Genomic DNA, 24407 nt, shown 5'->3' with positions numbered 1-24407 from the left:
ATATAGTGCATTTGCAATATATACAGCAAACCGAATCGATCAAATTCATGCAGAAGTAGAGACAGGAATCGTATTGAAATACAAATCTCTGACTTTAATTTTATAAACTGTCACTTGTTAAGAACAATATAATTAGTATCTTTTTTATATAATATATCCCTCTGAGTAATGTAGAACATATGCATAGGGGACTGGGGGATTTTTTTTCAGGGTAGGATTCATGGAGAAAAAAAGAACAAACAAACACAATGTATTATTGCCAAAACCTTTTTCTAGTAACACGAACAAATTGCAGTGCATGTCAGCACTTTAGCCCTTACTTTGAAAATTGGGGCAAATACTGACGGAAATAATACCCCTCCACCTTGGCTTTCATTTTCTCAATGAAGCCTCCGTCTCTGAAGATTCTCTGTACCAGTGCGTCCTCCTTGGCGAACACCAGCAGGTCACACCATGACAAGCCTGTCACCATCATCTGTGCCTGGATGAGCACATAGTGCTCATCTGTGTTTTTCAGGCACACTTCTTCATTCTCAAATCTCAAGAACTTGCAGTCCACAAAACTCCGGAGGCTGGAACAGCTGACATATACCAGTCCAAAACAAGGATCCTCCTTTGGGTCGTACACCAAGCCATGAGGGCGGGCCCCCAGCCATGGAGAATTCAGGTCAAAAACCAAATCGCAGGGCCTCCAGTTGACACGCGTTGTGACAATACAAACGAAGCGCTTGACTCTTCAGTTCCTCCTCTTGCTGAGATGATATGGAGGTTTTTTTACCCATGGTAAGGATGAGGGGCTGTGGCTGACATGGTCCCGGTTGAGGGCGGTAGCTCTTGTTCATCTTCTGCATCCGCTTTTTGGGCTCTTTCTTTTTTTGTGCGGTCTGTTCCAGATTGCCATCCATCTCCCGCTTGACACACGTTGGGGTGTGATGTGGTAGGGGAAGCTGCGGCCACTCACAAACATCATCGTGATATGTAAAATCTTCTTTTAAGGACATGGGGTGATCTTGAGGATCAAAAGTGGTGTCCATATCTGTTATTTTGGCAATCGGGGGTTTCTCTTCGAGATAATCCTTGGAGTGTTGGTTGAGTTTGGCCAAAAAAGAATGAGGTAGTGGTGAAGTAACATTTGTAGACTTGTAAGGCCTTTTCCTGGAATAAACCATGCAACATCAAGCATGTGATAAAAATCGGGTCATGTGCTTTGCATCACTTACCTTGGAAAGTTCAGGATGGTCTTCTGCACATGACATTCAGGTATCTTGTTTTAGGGGGAAGGAGATAAGAGAGAGATTTGATGCCTAGACTGCAAAATGCTTCAATAAATGTGTGAATATATATATTTTTTTAATGTCCAAATATTTATAATATAACTAACAGTAGACCCTTGAAAGTTTTGGGCAATCAAACAGAAATACACAGAGGACCAACTTTAGTCAACATGAAATATTTAATTACTGTTCAAGCAATGTTTTCTTCAGTCATAATTTAGTACGATATATGTGGTTCTTAAATGGTGTTTAATTGAGATTGTTTATTTTGAATTTCTGAATTGTAACCGGAACATTTGTCATACGTGACAAGAATTATTTTCTTTTTTTTTTAAAAACAGTAAGCATTGGAAAGTGCAATGACGTTATGTGGGTGCATAAAAAGTCCAGATACTCCGACAGTCCCTTGAATGTCGTTGCATTTTGATCCTCAGTAGTTTGATTTTGGAGTCCCTACTGGCAACGTCTCAGGACAGCGAGCCCTTTTAAAAGTCTTCTTCGCTCTTCTTTGGTATCTTGATTAAAAAAATAATTAAAAAATGTGTTATGGGAGAAAACGCTGGATGTCAATGTTTTGAAATTCATCCTCAAATCTCTTGATATCTCCCTTTCCAGCTCTTGCAGCCTCCCTTGGTCTTAGCACGCCGTGGATTCCGCTCCTCTCCCTGAAATTAACAAACCAGCCCTTGCTGGCCTTGAACTCCTCCGCACTGCCCCCAGGGTTGTCTCGGGTGAGGGCATTGTGCAGCTCCCTTGCTTTGTCACAAATGAGGGTCTCTGACACAGTGTCGCCCCTCAACTGTTTATGAGTGATCCACTCCAGCAGAACTTTTTCCACCTCTTCCACTTTATCAGTTCTTCTGCTGCTAAGCGTTTTGACCCCTTTGGCCACATTGGCAGCTTTGATGGCTTCTTTTCGCTTCAATATGGTGGATACCGTCGACTTGGCCATATTGTACTGAACAGCCAAGTCACAGACGCGTGTGCCTCTCTCCCACTTGGCGATAAGTTCCTTTTTCAGTGCTATAGTGGTCATCACCGTTTTCCTCTTTGGCTTGTCATCCTGGGTACCCTTCTGTGGTGACATGTATCACACACGAAAAAATCATGAAAATGAAAAAAAAAAAAATAAATACACTTTAGTATTTATCCTGAAAAGTTCAACTTTCAAACTGTAAACAGTATTTAGTTTAACCGCCCCGCAAACTGGACTTCCAAAAGGTTCCACTGTGGTTTTTAATTCAAGCCCTTCAGAAAATGTATTTAACATGCAACTAGGCAAGGGACAATTATTGGCCTGATGGTTTGCTTTGGTTTTAAAAGTCCAGGATACGATTATCGCTAATAGGAGGGAGGGAGCATGACAAACGACACACTGCAGACACAGATGCCTTTTTGCTCTGTGCATTGTCCTAATTAAAATAAAAATGGTGCCAGCGGGTACTATTTAGCCCACAGTAGCCCATAGGTTTTTTAAAAAAAAGGGTCAGTTTAAAGCTGTAACTTGAATACGGTAATACCATTATATTTTTGCTCACAGTTATAACGTCAGAATCGAAATCCAGCCCGTGCCTACGTACGACATAAGATTATAAACAATAGATCTTGATATTTTTTTACTTATAAAATTATCATTATTAAAAATCCGTGACAGTAAATCAAGTGAGACAATGTTGAAGATTTATTGTATCATTTATTAACTTGAAATTGAACAATCAAGCACTATGTTAGGATATGCAGAAAAACACATTGTTCACAAAATTTGACAGTATGGGCCCCACAGATGTACTTCTGGCAGTTTCTGCATGTGGTTTGTGTCTTTGTATCCTTGAGTGCTACACACACCTCGCAGCGCTTCCTCTTTCCCCCGGATGCCACCTAGAATAAAAAAATAAAAGATCAGGATGGTTCAGGATTTATTTGATTTATTTCTGAACCCCCCCCCACACACACACACCACACAACTGCAACAGGAAACTTACTTGAGAAATTTGAGGCTGTGAGAAAAGTTTTCTTTGAAGCGTCTTTTGGTTCCCATCTGAGTTAATTTCCATCCAGATTGTAGATACTTTACAAGGCCAGCAAAAAAGAAAAGATGGCAAGTGGCCACTGAAATGCTCTTCTTTGTCGCAGGCCAGCAGCCTGTCTTCCTCCAGCGGTGATAAAGTCACATAAAATTTGCTTTACAGTTCCTTGTTCCATCGCTGAGTAGCAAGGTCGGAAATACATTTTTTAAAAAGTTTTGTTTTGTAATAAACCAGAACAGTGTTGGCTGTGAGTATAATGGAGGGATAACCTCTCACACAGCTCCATCTTTCCCCCAAGATTCTTCAAACATTTTTTTTTTTTTTTTAAAAGCTCCTGTTCTAGGTTGTACAAAATTTGCCTCAATGAAACTTTTGCCTCTAAAAATCACCCTTCCTGTCTCGGCATTCCACAAGGATGATGGTGCCAAAGTAGCGATGCAAGATACGTGATGTTCTTCTCTTTCCACTCCATTTGTTGGGTTGATACTTGTTGAACTTGATAGCCTGAACAACAGGTTGAACTTGATAGCTTGAAGATCAAGGCGAATTATTTGCATTATGTCAGGAACTGAGTGGAGTGAAGATAAGATCGTCCCCGTCCCTGGCTCTTGGGTTTCTCCCGCCGTCGCCTGTGGTGCTCCTCCTTGCCGTGTATAATCCGAGTGAATCTTCTCAATTTTCCATACTCCGAACCCATTTCTAAATGATGCCCATATTCCCTTTCACAGGGCCTGACTCTCCATTTATACGTAAATTGTCATGACCTGACAGGTCGTATTGAGGGTGGAAGATTTTGAACAATTGATGGAGTCTTTTATCTTCTTCCATTCAAGTGTAGGTGCAAGGCATATCACTCAAATGGTATGCAATATCAAAGTAAACAAGTCGTTGGCAGTTGATTTTTTTTTTTTTTTAGCGGCGAAAAAGCCAAAAATAAAAAAGTTCTACATACCCCTTTTCAAATGCTCATTTTTTTGTGATCTAAAACAAAGGGAAAAATAAAAAAATAAACAACTTTGTGCACACTGCTTCTAACTGGGACGTTATTGTTTTGCAGTTACACACTCCCCTCCAAAGAAGGTAGAGAAATGTGCAAAAAAATTGAAAAAAATGTTTTTATTTTCGCACATATTTCTAAATGGACATTTTAGAGCTATAAATCTAACGCATTATTTTTATTCATGGTTATCATACCGCCAGAATCTAGTATCGGCCCATGCCTACTTATGCCAATTTTGGTCTGACAAATTTGAAAAGCACACAACAGTAACATCACCATTTTCAATCATCTTCCAAACAAATAGTGAAAGATTACCTTTTTGAGGGATATCTTTGGACGCTCCTGATGTAGCTGGTCTTGTTGTGTTTTTTCCCCACTAGTGCTTGGCTGAGTGAATTCCTTGGCAGTGTACAAGTCAAAAGTTGTAGTTTGAAGTGCAGGCGTGTCTTGCTCTTTGGGATCACTTTTAGGACAATCCATTGCGGCGGCGGCGCCACCGTCCCTTCCACTCTCTTGTTCTAGTGTCAAACTTCGATTGTATTCTATATGCTGCTCATGTGGTTCATTTGCCAATGGCTCTGACACATTGTGTGCAGGTATACCAGGCAATCGCACAACTTTTTCAAATGAAGATGGCTCTGACAGTTTTGTTTGTTGCATAGCAGCCATTGCCTCCAATTGTCCCACTGCAGATGACACTAGTACTTCCGTTTGTTCTTCTTTAGTTGTATTAGCAAGTGGATGCAAAACATCTGTTTGCTTGTCTTCAGTCACATCAGCCCATACCTGGGTATTCTCCATTTTATATCTTTTGGAATTTGGCTCTGCTTCTGTCTCCTCGGGAACGTTCGGCTCAGGTGGTTGCTCTCTCACAGTCGTGGATATTCTAGTCAATCTGTGATGATCTTTGGGGGAGAGAATAAGACAAACGTTCTATTTTACTTTTGGTATAAGAGGTGCAACAAAAGTATTTCTTAGTCTGTTAGCGAGAATAGAAAATGGTTCTGGCGCAATACAAACAACTTTTGAGGCTCAGAAATAAAAGTAACTTAACAGCTACTTGAAGCGAATTTTCTATGTAGACTACACGATTAATATTATTCGTTGCCGTTTTTTTTTAAACGCTGTATGTGAATGTTTAAAGTGAAGTTACTAACCTTTTTGGGCTATATTCCATCGAGGGTTTATCTCATTGTTCAATAAGGACCGCAGACAGTCGATCTCCTCTTGGTATCCTTTCACAATGAGCGCCACTTCTTGGGATATCTCCATGGCGAAGCTGGTAAAGCGTTCAGTTAAATGGATCTGAAACGCCTGCATTTGGCTGACGGTCGACATGTCGGAACAAACAGCTGTTTATCTTTTTGGCATGCGCGGGACTCGAATGACATCGACGACGACACAAGACAAAAGAGAACCCGGAAAAGAAACGACCCTCGTTTCCGGTCAGACTCTCACCGAGTAATGTTTATCTCAATGTTAAGCAGTGCCCACTTGAGGGCGTTAGTGAGTCACGCCGTTTAGCAGCCACCGAGGATTCACTGAAGCAGAAGAAGAGCGGCCAGTGGGCAGGCTGCTGTTGGTGACAGCCGCCAGGCGAAATGAGCTACACCCCCCTCCACATCTAACTGATAGGGAGAAGACATTACGGGACGTTTTCATGGGCATACAGCCTTCTGCTGACTGAGGGCACGATTTACAACATTTAGCTGGCCCCGTTGCCAATCGAGCATTCACTCTTGGGAGTTTTTTTCCCCCCAGTAAACGTACGTTACGTTAGCTTCGGCGTTTAAACAGTGGGCACCGAAGCTCGTACCAGACCACAACCGCGTCGCCTGTCAAGATAGTATTAACACTCGGAGAAGGATGGGTGACATCAAGCCGTCGACATCTCCTGCTTTCCAGTCGGAGGTAAGTGATTGTTGATCGCAGTAAGTCATCGATGTGCTGTCAAGTTGTTTTGCTTCACTGTTAACGACGCAAGAGAATGTCAACTTGCTGGCCGCTTGTCATCGCACTGTTAGCCTGTAAATTCACTGACATCATGTTGGCACATGAACGTGATCAAACTTGCTCACGGTGATTTCGCATTTGCACTCACCGTCCGTCGACTTGAACAGTGTGTTTTTGTTAACCTGCAAGGAAGAACTCATCGGTTTGCACCACTTTGTATCGATTGTTAATGTTCAATCATTTCGAAAACATTCCATCATCATCATTGCTAACATGCTAACGTGTGCTAGCTACGCATAATGGTAACGAAAGTCCGTTCGAAAAAAGAAGATTGCTGCTTATTTCGAGAACCAATGTGTGCTATTTGTGGCAAAAAAAAAAAAAAAGCAACGAACACTGCTTTGTTATTGTTGAGGCTTCACTGTTACTTGCTAGCCGTGGCTAGCCTTAGAGCACTGTGACTGCTGACTGTCCATTGCGAGCCCACATTTGTTGTCGGTGAGAGTTAACGTTGAGTCGTTGGGGGTTGGTAGGACTGCTCTCAAGATACTTAAAAGACAAATTCGCCCTTAGGCAGCATTTCTTTTCAAATAAAGCACGTTGTCGCTATGTTATTCTTTTCGGATGACTGTTGCTAATTCTTGATACACACATGATACACCTACTAGGAGCATTATGAGACGATGTTCATCCATCTTAATCAGTGTTTGACTTAAAGTCCCCCTTATTTTTCCACTAAGATTAAAAAAAAAGTGACAGTCAATCGCTATTATGTCTGAATACTCGTATGTAAACACATGTGCAGGGGGAACATTCAATCTTAATAGTAAAGAGACTTCCTCACTGTTTGTAACCTTCTCACTGCTGGTGCTAACTCATGTTTCTGTGTTCTAGAGCTTCAGTCCACCATACAGGAAGAGGAAAAGGACAGTGGAAGATTTCAACCAGTTTTGTACATTTGTCTTGGCCTATGCTGGATACATCCCTTACCCACAAGAGGTAAGTCAGGGTCGTGCTGATATTTTGGATCGTATCTTTAAGAATCAAATTTGGACAAACAATAAAAAGTGGAAGGCCATGTCAGGAATAGGAAACCCTAATTCTCCTCAATTTTTATGGTTTACTAGCAAGGTTCCTTCTGAGTGAAAAAACAAAGCCCCAAATACACTTGAGTAAAGCTGATTGGAGCAAATGCCAGCCGGACCTAAAATTGTTTTTACTGTTTCCAGAACTCTTCACTGCGCAGTACTTCCAGCCCTCCCAATAGCACCGGAAGCACAGTTGATAGCGATGGCTGGACCCCGGGGCCATCGCCATCTTGTCCCCAACACCCCTTCATGGTCCCCCTGGACAGGAGCAGAAGCCATCCGCAGATGGGGGCCACACTGTCCAGTCACATCAAGAAAGATGTGAGTTGAGCTCATAGTCTGTCTCAGGTTTGATTCCATCCACATACTTCCTCTCCTATCCTCAAAATATGACTGAAATCATCTTTATTTGCGCAGCACACATTCACCAGCTTGCATCCAGAGGATCGCAGGAAAGCCGAGAAGCTGAAGAAGAAAAAGAGGAGAAAGGAGAGGGAGCTCCAGGCCGGCGAAGAACACGAACAACCTAACTTGCCTCCTCCGTTGCCCTTTGGCGACTTGCCTATAAAAGAGGAGCCGGAAGACGACATCAGCATTCCACTCCACCCTCAACGCGTCACAAATCCGTCCCAGTGCAAAGAGGAGCAACAGGAAGAGCGCAGGCAGTGGGATGGACGAGACCTGGAAGAAGGGGTAGTCAAGGTCCAGAAAGTGGAAGGCCTTTCTGGAAGCAGAACGGTGTTCCGGCAGGGCAAGCAGGTGGTCTTCCGAGATGAAGATGGCTCGGGAGAGGATGAGGATATCATGGTGGACTCGGGTATGTGCTTCAATATGCTGGTGGTCTTAAAACGACTAATTCCATTTCCTCTCCCCTGTGCCCTCAGACGACGACTCGTGGGACCTGGTGACGTGTTTCTGCATGAAGCCGTTCGCCGGCCGCGCCATGATCGAGTGCAACAAATGCCACACCTGGATCCACCTGTCGTGCGCCAAAATCCGCAAGAGCCACGTGCCCGAAACGTACGTGTGCCAGAGCTGCCGAGAAAACGACGGAGCCGCAACCGCAGGAGCCGACGCTCGCCGCTCCCACCGCCCTCGCATCGGTCCGCGTAAACACCTGCTAGAATAACTTCCAAACGCCCTCCTGAAGATTTTCTACGAACACTTGTGGACCTTTAGCAAGCTCTCCTATACCCCCACTTGGGGTTACCTTAGCTCTGCAGATGTGTACTTGTGCTTCCCTACAGACTCTCCGCGTCAGGCAATCACTGAATGATACACTACTCAGAAAAAGTTAGGGCTATCTGGACTTGAGTTGGAATTTCAGGATGTGCCTACAATTACTAGAACGTTGACAGGGGAACCAAATTCGACCTTCTGTGCAATTTTGAATGCAGTCTAACACCACCGATTTTGCCTTTCAGCTTTTTAGCGAACGACGAGTCTTGCGGAAAGTACCGAACCGCGCGAACAGAGCATTCAAACGTTTTGACGTAAAATGAAGCTCACCTGTCAAGGTTATGGTACATTTGAGCACCACCTGAAAATTTCATCCCTAACTTTTTGACTAGTGTCCTGTAGACGACTAGCATAGCAGCCAAACGGCTACAGTTGAGAATCGTAGCGACTTGCGAACACTGGAAGCTGCTATGTCGAGTCCCACCACAAACTGCCACCCTCTCTGGTGCACGCTGGGATGTGTCGGAAAGAAACGTTTGCACTTTTTTCTCACTTTAAAACAAACCTTTTGACCCTTTTGGCAAACAGGTATGTTCAGATGTGACTCGACTTGATTTCTTTCCCTAAGCGGCTTCTTGTTGGGATGAAACCCAAGTGGCTGTTTTGAAGGAGAAAACAAGTAAAGCCTGCTTCAGATGGTGCTATAGTATTAATCTGATCATTCAATAGACTAGAGCAAAAGATCTAGACTACATCTGCTTCATCTGTCCCTTTTGATATTTAAGTCCATTATGGACACTACAGAAGCCCAGAGAGGTGGTCGTCGTTCTTTCTTTCTTTCTCAAGCTGTCTTCCAATTTCGGATGCCGTGTGTATCGAAGGTTAGGGAGATAGAGTTCAGTTCTTTCCCCCTCCTACACTTGACTTCATTTCCACTGGTCAAGGATTGTGGTTGTTCATAAGTATTTTACCTTAACTATCAGTTCAGCTGTTTCATTTTTAATCTTCCTGCGTCAAATATATTTATGGAAGGGAGTGAAGGCCGTTCCGTTCAGTGCTTCAGCAGGAAATGTCATGGTTAGTTGACTGGAATAGGGTAGAGAGTCTCTCAAGAGTGCATGTGAGTGTGTTTGAGGGAGGAGGAGGGATGTGTGTGTGTGTGTGTGTGTGTGTGTGTGTGTGTGTGTGTGTGTGTGTGTGTGTGTGTGTGTGTGTGTGTGTGTGTGTGTGTGTGTGTGTGTGTGTGTGTGTGTGTGTGTGTGTGTGTGTGTGTGTGTGTGTGTGTGTGTATGTGTAGAGGACAATGCATGTGCTGCTATGAACATATCTAATTTCTGGTCTTTTATTGTCAAATGCTCATCTGCAAGTGAAATAAGCTCCGGTGTCTCATCACTTCATAAAACTTCCACAGCAGTATTCACATACTTTCACCCTCTGCAGCTTTACTGGGGAATTGCTTTTTTTTTTTTTCCCCCCGGGCACTTTTCCCTTTAAACTCGCTGCCATTGGATTGAACCGTTTGAGCATATGTGCCATGGACCTGTTTTTGTGTCAGTTCAAGAAAAGCCATACTCCAGCATCGAGCGACATGAAATACTCTGAGACACCGTTTTTATCCTAGGATGGGGTTTTACAACACACAGTGGCAGACTTTGACTAGAGGATGTTTGTGTGGTTGGCAGACTGATGCCTTCTGGTGCTGTATTGCCAATAATCAGCCGAGTTGGGAAGTTCCCGAAATGACAAGCACTGTTATGTCTTTGAGAGCCCTCCTTTTTTTTTGAAGATCACTTAGATGTATAAGTACTATTAACGATGGTTCGTGTGATAAAAGTTGGTTTATTCTGATGGGTTGAGTTGTCCTCTCTCTCTCTCCCCTTTGAGAATGTTTTATTGTGTACTGTGTGGTGAAAACTGTTTCTATGAAACTAATGTAAAGTATTGTAAATAAAGATTTACCATTTTATCCATTGTGTTGTTTGGATTCCTAATCCTGCAACGTAAAGTATCGCATGTTAAACCCTAAATGATAATAACATATCGAGATGGAGGAAATGTGAGTTGACACATTTATCGAGTTGCCAACCTTGAATGTTGCTGTTTGACATTTTAGGATGATTTTTTTTTTTTTTTAATTCAAAAGCAAATGTAATCTTGGGAGTTTTTATGATACTTGCTCCCCAATAATTAAAACTCTTTATTCCTGAATTGAATTTATTGTAGTAGTTACAGATGAGAGCAAACACTACAATGAATTTTATACTACATAGGAATATTTTACAAATGGCTTGGAATGTAACAGTTGGGGTGCTTTTCTTATGCTGGCCTGAAAGTGACGCTGCAGCAGACATGAGCACAACACCTGCCAAAAAGAACTCACTCGGTCACAACATTGGGTACACGCGCAATTCCAAAACAAAAATAATGTCTGGAATTTAATATGGAAATAATATGAGGGTTTTTTTTTTCTTCCCTTGGTTGAATATGGTCTCCGAAATATAAGAAACAGCATCTGTACTTGATTGTAATTCTACAACTGTCTGAAAATGTTAGCACTAAAGTACTTCCCACTTATAACCAGAATTATTTGCAGCATTCAATCATTTCAGTGCAAAAATATTTAGTATTTTCTTCGATTACAGTCTTGATTAGAATTGCTATTATAATGCCTATAATCACAAATAACCATTTGAGAGAACAGCTCCAAACTCAAGGGGGCACATTATGTGGAGAAAGTGCAAAAAAAAAAGAAAATTATTACGATATGACTCATATGCTCTCTGCTGATTCAGCCAAATTGTCATCTTAAAACCATTCAGTAAAATCCATTCCAGAGGAGCTGGATCCTTCTGTCCAATAGTCATGATGCAAATGTTCAATAAAAGTAAACATCAGACATTTGCATCAGAGTTTACGTGTTAGTAGCAGCCAAAATAGATAAAAAAAACTATTGCTACTAACACAACTAATAACGTAGAACACAGAATTTGAATGACAGCAGATGACCATTTCCCACAAGGGCCCAGATCAGCACCATGGTAAGTAAGCACGCTGTCACTTCCGTTTTTCTCTAATACCCTATTTTTCACACAGTGACACCAAAGTGCGGAGCAGACATGAAGTAAAACATGTTGACGTGACCTTAAAAAGTAACCTTCAGTCCCAGTCATCCTATGACTTCATCCAGTTTGCATGGTGAGTATATTAGACGCTGTAATACATCATAAATGTTCCGGGTGATGAATAAAAGTCCACAATGGAGGTAAAAGCAAACTTCTCCTTGCGTGGCTGCGTACTTGACACGGTGATGAAACTTTGACCTATCACCGATGGCACTATAATGATGGGCCCTTCTGTTGAGTGCTACTCGGTCCTTCTTCGGTGGACAGATGATATTTGTGCAGCTCTGTCAAGTGTCAAGCAGACGTGCGCTGCAAATTCCCTGCGGATGCTTTAGCCCCCACAGCTGGGAGTCGCTTTGTCGGGAAAAAAAAAAAAATGAGAAGATGGACTTGATAAAAGATTCACTATTACCACCACAGAGAAGGGACCAAAGGCCGGACAAAAAAAAAAAAAAAAGTCCAAAAAGTGCATTTGTTCCTTCATTGCCCTGTGGTGCTTTGTGCCTCCTAGGATTCACTTTCAATCCTGTGAGCTGGAGAAAAAAAAAGAAAAAAGAATTGTTTAAGTCTGAGAGCAAAAGCACCAAGTGGCATATTCTCTTACTGTGATATGACTTGGATTGCTAAAGTCTGATAAAACGTCAGAGCAGTGTGACACAAAAGTGTTCTTATCACGTCGATTCACTAAGCCGGCCTTTCGCAACCTTTATTGAGCCAAGGCACATATTTGACATTTGAAAAAAATCCCACAGTGCCACCAAACAAAAACAGCGCATAAAATATTATATCCGCTGAAATAAGGGTGATGTCATCTCTACTTGCATTTTTTTTCCCTATGACAGACATGTTAAGATGAACACTGTTATTGTTATTATTCTGTTTGATGAATGGCAACAGGTGGATGCATAGATTTAATTGTTTCTTCTGCCCCCTAGTGGAGGAGCATCTAATTGTTCTGCCTAGATGAAACAAACTCACATTGCTTGGGTATCCGCAACGGCTCGTTGTCTGCGACGATGACCTGGTGCATGACTCCTCGGAACTGGTAGAGCAATTTCAGGCCCTTCTCCTCTCCCACGCAGGGATCGTAGAAGCCCGGCAAGCCCGCCTGCGCCGAGGGAAGCGCTTCATTTATATTGCATCGAAAAGGCAGAAAATCCAAACGAACGAACCTTGGAAGTCTCCGTGAGGATCAGTTTGGAATCCTTGACCAGGCATTGCAGCGGAACAGTCACGTCAATGACTCTGGCTTTCTCCTGCTTCTGGCTGGTGTCGGACACAAACTTTCCATACCAGGCATTCAGGATGATCAGACCTACAAACAATTCAAAGTGTCATTTGCTTTTTGGTGTTTCCAGATGTATTGGTCTTGAAGAGCATCTGAAGGACAAAGCCATTGAACGAGTGTCTCCTCAAATAACCATGTGCAACCTCTACATAAACGTGACAGCAAATAATTAGCACACTGAGGTCGGCCTTGTGATTTATGGCAAAGTGTTCCGACGCAGATTTACACATTTAACCTCTGTAGACGCTGCGGCATGCAGATTGGCTTCACAGCACGGGTTGATGGAAGTTTTGAGTCCTGGAGCTACAGTGTACATCACGGCGGCTGACAGCCTGCCGTGTCAAATGCGTCTGATTTACACCTTGGGAGTCTTATTAAGTTTGGAACCTGTCTCCAAACTCAAAGTGGTCATTTTCACACGCTGCGTTTTACCCATCTTGGATTCTTCTGCCTCTATAATCCTCCTCACAGACTCCTGCATCAGCAGAACCTGAAAAAAAGGAGAAGGTGCAGAAGTTTAGTCCCCAGCAGCCGGTGATCAATGATTCCATGTGGAAAAGTGGAACAAGACTCACAGCGGACTCAGCCTCTTGCTTCTTCTTGGCAATATCTGTGGCTGAGCTCTTCCTCTGCAGCTCCAACTCTCTGAGAAGCACAGGAACATAATACTAAGTAGGACTGACCGTGGAGGCTCGATAGCGCCCCCCCCACACCTCAACCCTGTCACAATATTGTCAGCAAATGAGGCAATAACAATGCCAAATCGAGATTGAGAAAAATGGAGCAATTTAAGTGGTAAGGCAGCCGATTTAAAATGCAGACGCTGCTGTCACGGCTCCGTCAAGGAAAAGTGAAAAACGAACTGAATCCCAAATTCGGGGTGCCATCACATCGCAGTTAGCAAGTCGAGTAAACAAGTAAATTGGCGTGACGGTGGAGTGGCTCTCCTGCAATGATGCGCAATCTCGGTGTAATGCTGTCCGTCTCGTAAGAAGTATTGGACTGGAGATTTTGCGTCATTATTTGGATTTCATTTTTAATATATTTGAAGGCGAATTGGCAATAAAATGTGTTCATCCACTATCTTGAAGCTCTGATGCAAAAAAAAAAACTTCAGTAACGGCGGAGGTTCGGCTCGCAGTGGCAAATTCTAATTTGCAGGCGGGGAATGTCGAGGAGCTGGTTACGATATTTCTGTGAGCTACTTGTGGCTGTTTTTGTATTTTTCTTTCTTGTGTCCAATTGTGGAATACAATGAGCAGATGTAAAGATATGATTCTTGCAAGGTCATGCCGAGATGATTTTTTTTTTTTTAAATGATTATTATTTAGATTTCTAGGATTTCCTTGTAATCCGTTACAGTAGGTATGAATTTGAAAGACAACATCTCAAGCAAAATAAGTGAACACTCGGGCAAACTGAATAAAACATGTACTGACTCTTCCTTCTGCGCTCGCGTGTAGGGGATGATGACCAATTTGTGGACGGCCATGAAAAGCAGCAGCGGCCCCACCGTAGCGTAGAAAACAGCACTGGGCAGAAGCTGGTCCGTCAAATGGACTGGAAACAGATACGTCTGACTGGCACGCGCCAACCTGCAAGAAAGCACCCATGACATCATCCCGCATTATACAAGAAGGATCCGTCAAAACGCTGGGCCTGGTCACTACTTGATCTTCAGCGTGACTCCCTGAGGGACGCCGACACTGACGGTTGCTGACAGAACACTGTGGCGACTGATCTTTCTCTCTGCTCCGTATTCCAGCACCGTTCCGAACCAGCCTGTCCTGGAAAAAGGAAAGACGCGGACGTCATTGCGAGCGCTACTGACGATAGCAACATGGGCGGAGGCTGAACTATTCCCGGCCCTAATCATATATGATCAAACATTACGCAAAATTAACATTTGCAGGAGAGCTAATATTTGATCATCAATCATTCGAGCAAACGGTCGGGGGCGGTGAAATGTCCGAGTCTTTCTTTGAATAGAAAGATGTTTGATCACGAAATACGTGCAATTATTTAATCTGCCTTTGATACTGACGCAGAGTGTTAGATTGTTAAAATATTCAAGAATCTTGATTTCTGATCAGTCCAGCTGTTAAATTAAATAGTTGGACAGTCACGATCAAGACTTGAAATGACATTGTGAAAGTAATTCGGTGTAATTGATTGCCTGGAGGGCTTTTTTGCCATAGCAAAGGCCAGCATGCATAATGTGCTTCTTAATTCATGTCATCAGCAATCAATTCCACATAATCAATACATTTTTTTCAACTCAACTACCACTTACTTGACCGAACCTTTGACTTTGGTCTGGTCCTCATCTTGGAACTTGTACTGGTAGCTCATCATGAGGTAGGAGTGCAGAACACCAAGCTAAGAAGACCATTTCAATATTACATCTTAATGAGAGCACAAACAAACTGCTCAAAAAAAAAAAAAATAGAAAAGGGAGGGATAATAATCCTCAGTCTGGATTCACGTTTTAAAGCTCCTTCTAATTTTATGATGTAATAACATGAACACCTTTCCAGTGCAATTCCTCTCCGTCTCCGTAATGATGAATGAAGCTATTAAATAAACAAGTGCATCTCAATAAATTGGAATATTCTGGGGAACCTTAATTAATTACAGTAATTCAATTCACAAAGTCAATTATTCTTTTTTTTTTTTTGTCGTAATTTAGTTCGTCGTTTATTTCCTGAACGTTACAAGGACAGCCAAATGTTGGGATCACCTGTACAGCCAGAGTGAAGTGACTGCTCTTGGTGTCGCGCACCACGCTGGTGGTCATGGCACTGGTGGGCCCCCAGCGCCACTGCAGATAACCCATCGTGTTTTGATCCAGGTGGCGTGCTGTCATCAAAGAACAGCTGGGGCGTAAGCCACGGGGGGAAAACTGCAAGCCGCACTGCGCTGTCAAGAAACTGTGCAGATATATCGGGAAAATAAATAGATCAGAGGAAGAAATAGATCATAAAGAATAACAGGAGGTTAAACGCTCGGGTTATACCATCGCTGTGTGACATTACGAAACACCTTCAGTCCGATGAGAGGTCCCAATATGTCTCCTGCCCCAAATTCCACCTGCATGGATATGGGATTACAAAAAAGGGAGACAAAAATAATTAGGATCGCATGTTGAAGCCTCAAAACGATCATCAAAATTTGACGCCATGCTCCGCCCACATAAAATGGCGTCGGGAAAAGAGCGATGTAATTAAGAGTCCATCTGTCGGGGATAGTGATTCCCAACCATCAACGGAGATGAGGCAAATTAGGCAATTTCAATTTTGTTGCCATTTCATTTTCAAAGAATCTTTCACAATAAAAACGGTTCGATTGTTTTCCAATCTAGCTATTTCAGCAATTCATCACATCATGGAACGAAAAAACAACAGAAGAACAAATAATGTTAGCGGAATTTTGGAATGGGTGTTTTGAGGACTCTTAACGATAGACTCGCTTGCAAAAAAATAAAACGTCAGGCAAGATGAATTGGCCAAAATGACAATTCATTTGTTGCAAGAATAATAACGCTGATTCCAAAGAGGGCTTTTGCACACCTGATGCTCAACCAGAACAATTGTGCACACTTAATTAAGATTCATTTATCCATTACGGCTGCACGATTGCAGTGTTCCTCACCGTTTATTGATCCAAAGCTCGTATTTTACGAGTGAAATCTCAAACAAAAATATCCCAAAAAGTATGAAGACCAAAATAAAGATGGCTCACCTCTCCCCAGCCTTTAGAAGACGTAACCCTTCGAACAGTCATGTTGATATTGCCGCCTCCGTTGCCGTTGTGTGTCGAGAGTGAGCCAGAGAGCACCGCTGTGTCAGAGTTCGTCAAAGGGGCCTAAAGAAAAAACGATAAAACCCAAGTGTCTAAATTGTGTCGTGTGATTTTTTGCATCCTATTTATTTCTTTTTTTTTTTACTTCAATGGACTGTGAAATGTGCATCTTGTTGATCTCAAGGTGAGGAAAACCTCCCCCTGGCGTCTCCTCAAAGTCTTCATCGTAACGGTCAAAGAGGTCGGTCGCATCCACACCCACGCTGATGGTGCCCTATTGATGAATGGAGGTACAAAAAAAAAAAAATGTCCAAAAGGAACATCATTATCTTCGTTTCGGATTTGTGTTTGAAAGCCATATGACAAACACGACCTTGGGGTTTGTTCTTTGCTGCAGCTTCCTCTCTTCTCTTTCTCGTTGTAGACGTTCATACTCCTCACGAATTTCTGCCGGTGTTCGTTTCCGTTCCACCACCTGGATAAGCGTATCGTCAGTATTGAGAATAAAGACATAAAAAAAATGGCGGGAATACAAAACTTACCTCCCAACCTTCTACTTCCAAACCTTTCTTCCCAAAGAGGTCATAAATCGATCGAGCGTGAGGATCACTCAGCACTTAGGGAACAGAGGGAAGCAACTTGATGTGACGTGCAGAAAAACATTTTTAAAAGGCAGATGGAGAGACGGCAAATCAAATCATATTTCATTACATGTGCTTACCTTCAAAGGCTTGGTGTACCTGGTTGAAAAGCTGCTCAGCCTGTATTTTCAGCTCAGGGTCACGATGTTTGTCAGGATGGTAGAGCATGCATAACCTCCGATAAGATGCTTTCAACTCCTCCAGAGTCGCCTGTGATCACAAGGAAACAAACAAGACCAAACTCAAAGTACATTAAATAAAAAAATAGAAACATTCTCGGATACAAACAAACACAAAAGCGACCATCGTTTTAACTTTGGGGATTTAGGAATCCAGGGCAATAAAACTGAGAGACTGAACATACAAAATATTGCAAAACGGGGAATACTACAATACTGGCTTGGTACTGCTACTATAGGGGGCGCTGTAGCCCACTTTGACTCGTTAGTGTACTACTTTCTTTCTATAAAACGAGGTTGCAGGTGCAACTGCAAGAATCGCAAATTAACTGGGTCACCAGGTATTGCACGCTTTATTTGGTACATGCACAATATTTGAACAATTTAGTCGGATTTAAGGCTTTTACTATTGACCAGTAGCTCAGTGCTCGAATATCAGCTGCAACATCGCTGTGTGAAGTTTGGATGTTCACTCCAGCCTTGCTTCTCTCGAGATACTCCATCTTCGTTCCAAAAATATAAATGACATTTGTGCACCAACTAGTAGCATGCAGCTGTCAACGTGTGCCCCACTCGTGACATCCTACTTACTAGTAAGTGCGTTTAATTGTCTTACTACGAATGCATAAGGCTTCAGATTGACATCAAGATAATCGAATAAATGCTAAAAAAAAATAAGGTTTATTGATGTCTCTGCAGCATCACCCCGGTCTTAACCTCTTGCATCCTCGCTAGCTGGACGACGCACAAAGCGCTTCCTCGTCAAGCGACCTAAGCACAACGATCACAGTGACGGACCCTAAAAAAACTCAAGGTCGGTGTAAGACATCAAGATGCATACCTCTTTCCTCACGTTGAGTAGCGAGTAGTAATCCTGGTTATTGAACTCGACATCATCGTCTAAGGACGCAGCCATGTTCAAGCTCACTGTAAGTTCCGCCCACACCTCGAGTGAAACGAAAGCTCATTGGCCGAGAAAATCTGGAGAGGAAACTGTGTTTGGCGTCCTCTGCAGGCAATGTGAGGAAACACTACCGTCGTCAATCTCATTACTACCTCATTACTTTTAACGACTTTACTTCACATTTCAAAGTTGAAGAACAAATAAAGCGTGAAAATTATATGGCAGAGATAACAATTGTAGGCATACTCACCGTACTAAAGAAGTGGTACAATGGAATCCTTCCATCTGTCCCTCCATCCATGCATCCATCCATTTTTTTTTTACAGTGTAGTGTTTTTCCTCTTCAGGGTCGCAGGGAGCTGGAGCCTACTCCAGTTGACTCTGGGCGAAAGGCGTAATTCAAAATGTAATGATTTAATCAAAATCAAATAGATGCAAATTGGCCCACTAAAAAAATAAATGATTATTATGAGTGATTTTCTGAGTACATAATCGTTATTATAATCCAATTACCATATATAAGCAATATATTAATGCGGCTGCATCATGTCTTTGGCTTGTCAATTTTTAAGAAGGTCCTTGCTCAACTTGTCAGTGTCATATCGCGTAAGCCATTGATGGGATGTATTTATTCATGTAATGCTCTAGGGTCTTCGCTGTTTTTATTAGCGCACTGAATCCTTTAAAACTGCACCGATTCAGTTCTACAAGATTAAAGAGAAAGTAATTTCATTGGAATCCTTTTGAATCTCCGCCATGACTAACTGATTGTGTGTGACACAATTATTATACTTTCATAAAGACAAAAGAAATGTAATATGAGGTGTCATTTAGCAATTCATGAATGTGTCACCAGCACTAATTAGTTTCTGTGCGTTAACACGTAATAGTAGTGGTAATGTCAGTGTCATATTTCTGCTTGAATTATGCACTGTATAATCATAGATCCACGCGGCTCTCTGTTTCTCAAGGTGAAGGTGAATGGAAACTTCAGACTATGATCTGGAGTGATATTGTCGATGCCAAACTCAAGTGGCGGGGCTGTCCATTTTTTGCTTTTATTTATGTACACGGGTTAATTCTGTTTTATAAGACAAGGATTTGAGTTTTGTTTTTTTTAGACTATTTTGAAAGAAGCCAATGAAAGTCGTGTGGTCTTTCGAAACTTTGTACCGATCAATCTCCTGCTGCTTTTTATCACGTTTCCAGCTGGCGGATGCTCTTCCAATGAGCATGCGCGCGGCCTGTGCAGGCGCGTGTGGAGCTGTCCTTTCAGCACCCAATGACAGCGACCGCCTGCCCACGCGCATCTGCAAACTCTTTCCTCTCTCGTGGCTTTCAATCCCGTTTTATTCACTGTTCTTTGAAACGGCGAGAAAGCGACTGCAGCTTGTGTGCGCGAGACAAAACGATGAAGCAGCGCTCGAGGAGGATGAGGAGGCTGTCAAGGTTGTCCTAGAATACAGACGTGGTGAAGTGACGTTATAGGGGTGGCAGGGGAAGCGAGGGGCGAGCGCGTGAACGTCAGTGGGCGGGGCCTGCGGGAAGCCCTACCATCGCGGATCCCCGCTGTCAATCACCGCTACTCGACCCAATCATACGACCGAACAGGGCAAATTGGCCCGCCCACCGCCGCCGAGTAAACTTCTCGGTCCCGCCCCCTCCTTGAGCTGTCCTCTCCGAGTGTGCACGCGCGTGCGCCCCCCCCATCCCCTCGCCTCTCCCCATCCCGCTCCTACCACCACCACTAGGTCGAGTCGAAGAGGAGGAGGAGGAAGAGGAGGAGGAGGAGGAGGGATGAGGCGCGCGGCGGAGGGGAAATGGCTGCCGAAAACAAGCCGGAAGGTAAGACAGAAATATCGGTTTTAATTTGAGGTGGCACCGTGTCGCTATATTAAGCCTTCAGACGAGGCGATGACGGGACGCAGGGGGACCGACGAGAGAAGAGATAAGAGCCGGGCTTTCCCCTTTCTTGCTGTCCGTCCCAAAAACACGGAGGCAGGCAGGCTGGCTTGGTGCTGAAGCAGCGACAGCATAAATAACCGAGACAGGAGTTACTGTGTGCTGTCCATGGTGCTAGGATGCAGTCGAGCCGAGTGCTTTCGAAACGATTTAACGCGGAAAAAGGATGAGGAGAGGATGAGAGTGGTTCACGCTGAAGGAATTCAGATGCTGCGCGCGCGCGTGCGCGTGCGTGTGTTTATGTGTCTCTGCTTAAAGTATAATAGACCGCTGCATTTCGAATTCCTGACACATACAACACTCAAGAGCTCTCAGTGTTCCGTGTCGTGTTTGTGTGCGTGCGTGCGTGCGTGCGTGCGTGCATGCGTGCGCGCGCTTGTGTGTGCGCGTGTGTTTGTGCGTGTTTATGTTTATAGCCATGTGTGGTTCTGGGTAGGTTCACATGATTATTTGGTTGCATTTAGGTGGAGGCGAGAGAGAGAGAGAGAGAGAGGGGGGGGGGGGGGGGTTATGCGTAGTAAAGTATTTGTGCCAGTTTCAAGCAGTACTATTTGTTTCAAATTTTACTCCCCCTATTGAACTCTTGAGGTCATTATCACTCACAGCCACCATTTAATCCAGGCTGGTATGCATTCACTCATGCATTATTTAAAAGGCAGCAACGATATCGCTATCTGGTCTCGTGGATTCATTAATTTATGTTTTATTCAGTGTGTTTCGTTTGATTTGTTTATGTACACCCCCCCCCCCTCCTCCTCTTCCACCCCCTCTCGCCACCACCCATGTCAATGTGTTCAATGATTGCTTTCGTTCAAAGCCAACAAACATGCCACGCATGAGAAACACACCTCGGATTACAGAGCAAAATGATATTCATACCAAAAGTGTTGACTGGATTATTATTATTCAACTATTAATTGGACAGGGTTGATAAGTGACAGAGTCTCTCCACTAGGGAGCGATACTGGCAGGTATGTCTCCAAGTGAGGGGAAGAATTTTTAGCAACATACATGCAGTGTCATATATTTGTAAAGGCCCCCTTTTTGTGCCACGGAGCACTTAAAACCTTTTTTTTTTTCCCCCATCCTTAAATGCACACGTGCAAGCGAGCGTGCAGCGAGTAGCCAAAGGCAGGAGGAAGGTCGCGGGTTGAGAGTCCCATTGCGGGAAAATACTTCAACTGAAAGATGAGGCAGAAGGCCCATGGGCAGTTCAGTAAGCAGTGTACCACATAAATATGAAACCATCCCCCTGTTCTTATTGTAGCTTCACACACACACACACACACACACACACACACACACACACACACACACACACACACACACACACACACACACACACACACACACACACACACACACACACACACACCGCACGCACACACACACACACACACACACACACACACACACACACACACACACACACACACACACACACACCGCACGAGGAAGCCTTTTGTCCACTGCCCCTCAGTGTTACGTACAGGGAGGATGTTAGAATTTACGAGCCCCAGCCAAGCTGAATGAAAGCCAAATGAATCAACGGCAGCGAGGGCAGGAGACAGCCGTCCACTCTGCCCATCCCGTGGCAGATGTGTGCGGCGCCGATCCGCAGAGCTCACTCGTGGGCACGCGAACGCCATCCACCATATAGCTCGAAAAGGAAGACCCTCTCCCCGTCGGACTAGTTTGTATCATAGCAACAGTGGTCAGGGAAACAGAAATGATGAGGGTGAGGAGAAACTAAAGCAGGGTACAAGTTAGTCACACGGGCACGCGCGCGTACACACACACACACACACACACACACACACACACACACAAATAGCGTTTCGACTGTGGCTAATCGATCAGAGGGTACAATTGATGCTCAGAAAATGGATCCGCCCACATTCATATCAGTTGGAGTTGGATTTGTAGGCTTAAGAGGAGGAAGAATGGATAGAGGAGGAACAAATGCCAAGAGCTTCTTCTAAATATGTCTTTGTCTTTTTTTCTCTTTTTTGCAGGACTGAAGAAGATTAGAAATCCAGAGCGAATGGTCAGGATTGCAGTTGGTTACACGGGACACACCCCTCCCAAGAGTGATGACACCGACGCCAACAGTAAGAGACACACAAACAAACGTGTGTGTGTGTGTGTGTGTTCATTTAAGTGCCGTGCTTACGTTTGTGTATAGCGCAGGCAGGCTAACTCTGGGCGCAAGTATAAAAGCTTTCTGGCAGAATGATGTGATGCAGGAACTGAGGTCTTGCTCTGTAACACATCTCTCACAAACACACACACACACACACACACACCAAACATACACTCTGTCTCCATGTTTCACTGCTGAGACATCATGATAATTCAGCACTGTAACACATCATGTTTATTCATGCATGCCAGTACCGTATTAGCGCTCACACACACACACACACACACACACACACACACACACACACACACACACACACACACACTCCCATAGAAAGTCACTGTAAAGGCAAGGCTCATTTCAGCTATTAGTAGTTTATTGTCAAACCTAATCTGTACACATGGCATTATGTATCTGTAATCCTCAACAGCCCTGCTTCAAGTCAGCACTGAGGCATGCTGAGTAGTCTCGGGTCGCTGCATGCTTGAGAATGTGTGTGACAGCCGGGGCTACATGCGCAGTGATCATTTTGATTAGTTATTGATAAAAGGTGACATTGGACATTTGGGCACATGCGCATTATCAGTGGTGGGCAGACGTGAGGAAGCTGAACAGATGTAAGGACAAGCAGTCAGACATGGCTGGGTTATTGATGGCTATCAAACACACACACACACACACACACACACACACACACACACACACAAAGGCACACACTTACGCATGCTGCTGAGGCACGAATAAGAATAGGATAGAACGGGTGGGGAACAATTCTTCTACCAGGGGTCATTTGATATTCATTGTTTGGAAGAAAGAAAAAAAAATCAAACAAAAATTTATTGGTGCATGTTATGGGTTCCAGTTCCTCTGAGTTTTTTTTTGTTTTGTTTGTTTTTTGCTCACTGCCCATAGTTTTTCTACCGCTGAAACGGAATAAGAGTTAGCTATTTAATATGAAAGCAGCATGCCCCACAGCTCTGAGGTTGACAGTTTGAATCTGGGCTCCAATTCTTCCGTGTGAAATTTGCATGTACTCCAGTTTCTTCCCACATTTCAACAACATGCATGTTAGATGAACCAAAGAGTCTAAATCAGGGATGGGCATCTTAAATGAAGGCACCACTTTTCTTCAGTACTACTGGGGGGCACAAAGGACCATGCATCTTGTATGTGTTTGTTTGTGGATGTGTTTGGGGCGGGACTTAATCACAAAGTGTCAGAAAATGCTGATAAACCTCCATTATGCATTCTTTTCAATGAAAAACGAAGGTTCGCTCCCTCCCAAAAAAAGAATTCGCACAAAAATAAATTCCATTTGGAGAATATTGACCAAATAACTGATGAATCTACTCGTATGCGAATATTCGGGGACCACTGTAGTGGAAATATGTCTAAATTTCCCGAACAAAACAAAACATTTTGTTCTTTGCGTGTGGGCCACTCGCAGCCCGTGAGCCGCCATTTGCCCATCCCTGCTCTAAATTGTCAACGTGAGTGCGAGTGGTCGTCTGTCTCTTACGCATTGCGATTGTCCGGCGACCGATCCGAGGCGTACCTCGGCTCTCAGGCTCCAGCTCACCTGCAGCCCTAATGAGGATAAGCGCTTGAGCAAACGGATGGCTGGTTGGCTCTTCATCGGGAGTCGAGGCTTGCTATCCCTGTCTCCTATCTGTTCCGTAGTCCCAGTTGGAGGATTACCGGAGGAAAAGTTTATCAGCAGAATGATAAAATTAGCATGCACGCCCAGCTCTCCGCTCCCCCCCCTCTCTTCCCCTCATCTTCCCCTTTCTCTCTTCCCTGCATCCATCCTTCCCCCTACACCCTAACTCATCCCATGCAGCGTCCC

General features: G+C 43.7%; 3 protein-coding genes and 1 pseudogene across 4 annotated transcripts in view; 2 read left to right on the top strand and 2 right to left on the bottom strand.

Annotated features, from left to right (window-relative positions):
• Positions 1 to 92: 92 nt before the first annotated feature.
• Positions 93 to 6567, bottom strand: LOC147048934 (uncharacterized; annotated as a pseudogene). The gene is made up of 4 exons (XR_015067539.1): positions 5459 to 6567; positions 4617 to 5206; positions 1221 to 1264; positions 93 to 1155 (listed from the first exon to the last, which is right to left on the bottom strand). The product of XR_015067539.1 is annotated as an uncharacterized LOC147048934 (transcript).
• On the top strand, positions 5779 to 10487 carry phf13 (PHD finger protein 13). Its single transcript, XM_085923501.1, has 5 exons — positions 5779 to 6212; positions 7149 to 7253; positions 7484 to 7663; positions 7760 to 8159; positions 8227 to 10487. The coding sequence occupies exons 1-5, from the start codon at positions 6168 to 6170 to the stop codon at positions 8469 to 8471; spliced, it is 975 nt and encodes a 324-aa protein (XP_085779627.1). The 5' UTR covers positions 5779 to 6167; the 3' UTR covers positions 8472 to 10487.
• A 1520-nt stretch (positions 10488 to 12007) lies between these two features.
• Positions 12008 to 18513, bottom strand: LOC147048932 (dnaJ homolog subfamily C member 11-like). Its single transcript, XM_085923500.1, has 16 exons — positions 18394 to 18513; positions 17454 to 17583; positions 17275 to 17348; positions 17106 to 17207; positions 16878 to 17006; positions 16673 to 16795; positions 15948 to 16021; positions 15672 to 15861; positions 15225 to 15310; positions 14602 to 14718; positions 14371 to 14526; positions 13507 to 13576; positions 13364 to 13421; positions 12816 to 12958; positions 12622 to 12751; positions 12008 to 12176 (listed from the first exon to the last, which is right to left on the bottom strand). The coding sequence occupies exons 1-16, from the start codon at positions 18466 to 18468 to the stop codon at positions 12151 to 12153; spliced, it is 1683 nt and encodes a 560-aa protein (XP_085779626.1). The 5' UTR covers positions 18469 to 18513; the 3' UTR covers positions 12008 to 12150.
• LOC147048931 (calmodulin-binding transcription activator 1-like) overlaps positions 18348 to 24407 on the top strand; it is a 49249-nt gene continuing 43189 nt past the window's right edge. Inside the window, exons 1-2 of the mRNA XM_085923503.1 lie at positions 18348 to 18366; positions 22434 to 22529. Coding sequence (XP_085779629.1) covers positions 22463 to 22529 — 67 coding nt within the window. The 5' untranslated portion in view covers positions 18348 to 18366; positions 22434 to 22462. The remainder of the gene's footprint in view (positions 18367 to 22433; positions 22530 to 24407) is intronic.

The sequence above is a fragment of the Syngnathus leptorhynchus genome, chromosome 11 (genome assembly GCF_054491065.1).
Source record: "Syngnathus leptorhynchus isolate UIUO chromosome 11, UIUO_Slep, whole genome shotgun sequence".
In the NCBI taxonomy this organism is placed as follows: domain Eukaryota; kingdom Metazoa; phylum Chordata; class Actinopteri; order Syngnathiformes; family Syngnathidae; genus Syngnathus; species Syngnathus leptorhynchus.
Note: the sequence above shows the minus strand (reverse complement) of the source record. Positions and strands in the feature narration are given on the sequence as shown.

Bases quoted from the DNA above. Each gene is read 5' to 3' on its own strand.
- phf13 (XM_085923501.1), top strand. From the start codon at position 6,168: ATGGGTGACATCAAGCCGTCGACATCTCCTGCTTTCCAGTCGGAG. The intron at 6,213-7,148 runs GTAAGTGATTGT...TCTGTGTTCTAG, and splicing joins CTCCTGCTTTCCAGTCGGAG to AGCTTCAGTCCACCATACAG. The intron at 8,160-8,226 runs GTATGTGCTTCA...CTGTGCCCTCAG, and splicing joins GGATATCATGGTGGACTCGG to ACGACGACTCGTGGGACCTG.
- LOC147048932 (XM_085923500.1), bottom strand. From the start codon at position 18,468: ATGGCTGCGTCCTTAGACGATGATGTCGAGTTCAATAACCAGGATTAC. The intron at 17,007-17,105 runs GTCGTGTTTGTC...ATTCATCAATAG, and splicing joins AGCAAAGAACAAACCCCAAG to GGCACCATCAGCGTGGGTGT. The intron at 14,527-14,601 runs GTAGTGACCAGG...GCTTTCTTGCAG, and splicing joins GGAGTCACGCTGAAGATCAA to GTTGGCGCGTGCCAGTCAGA.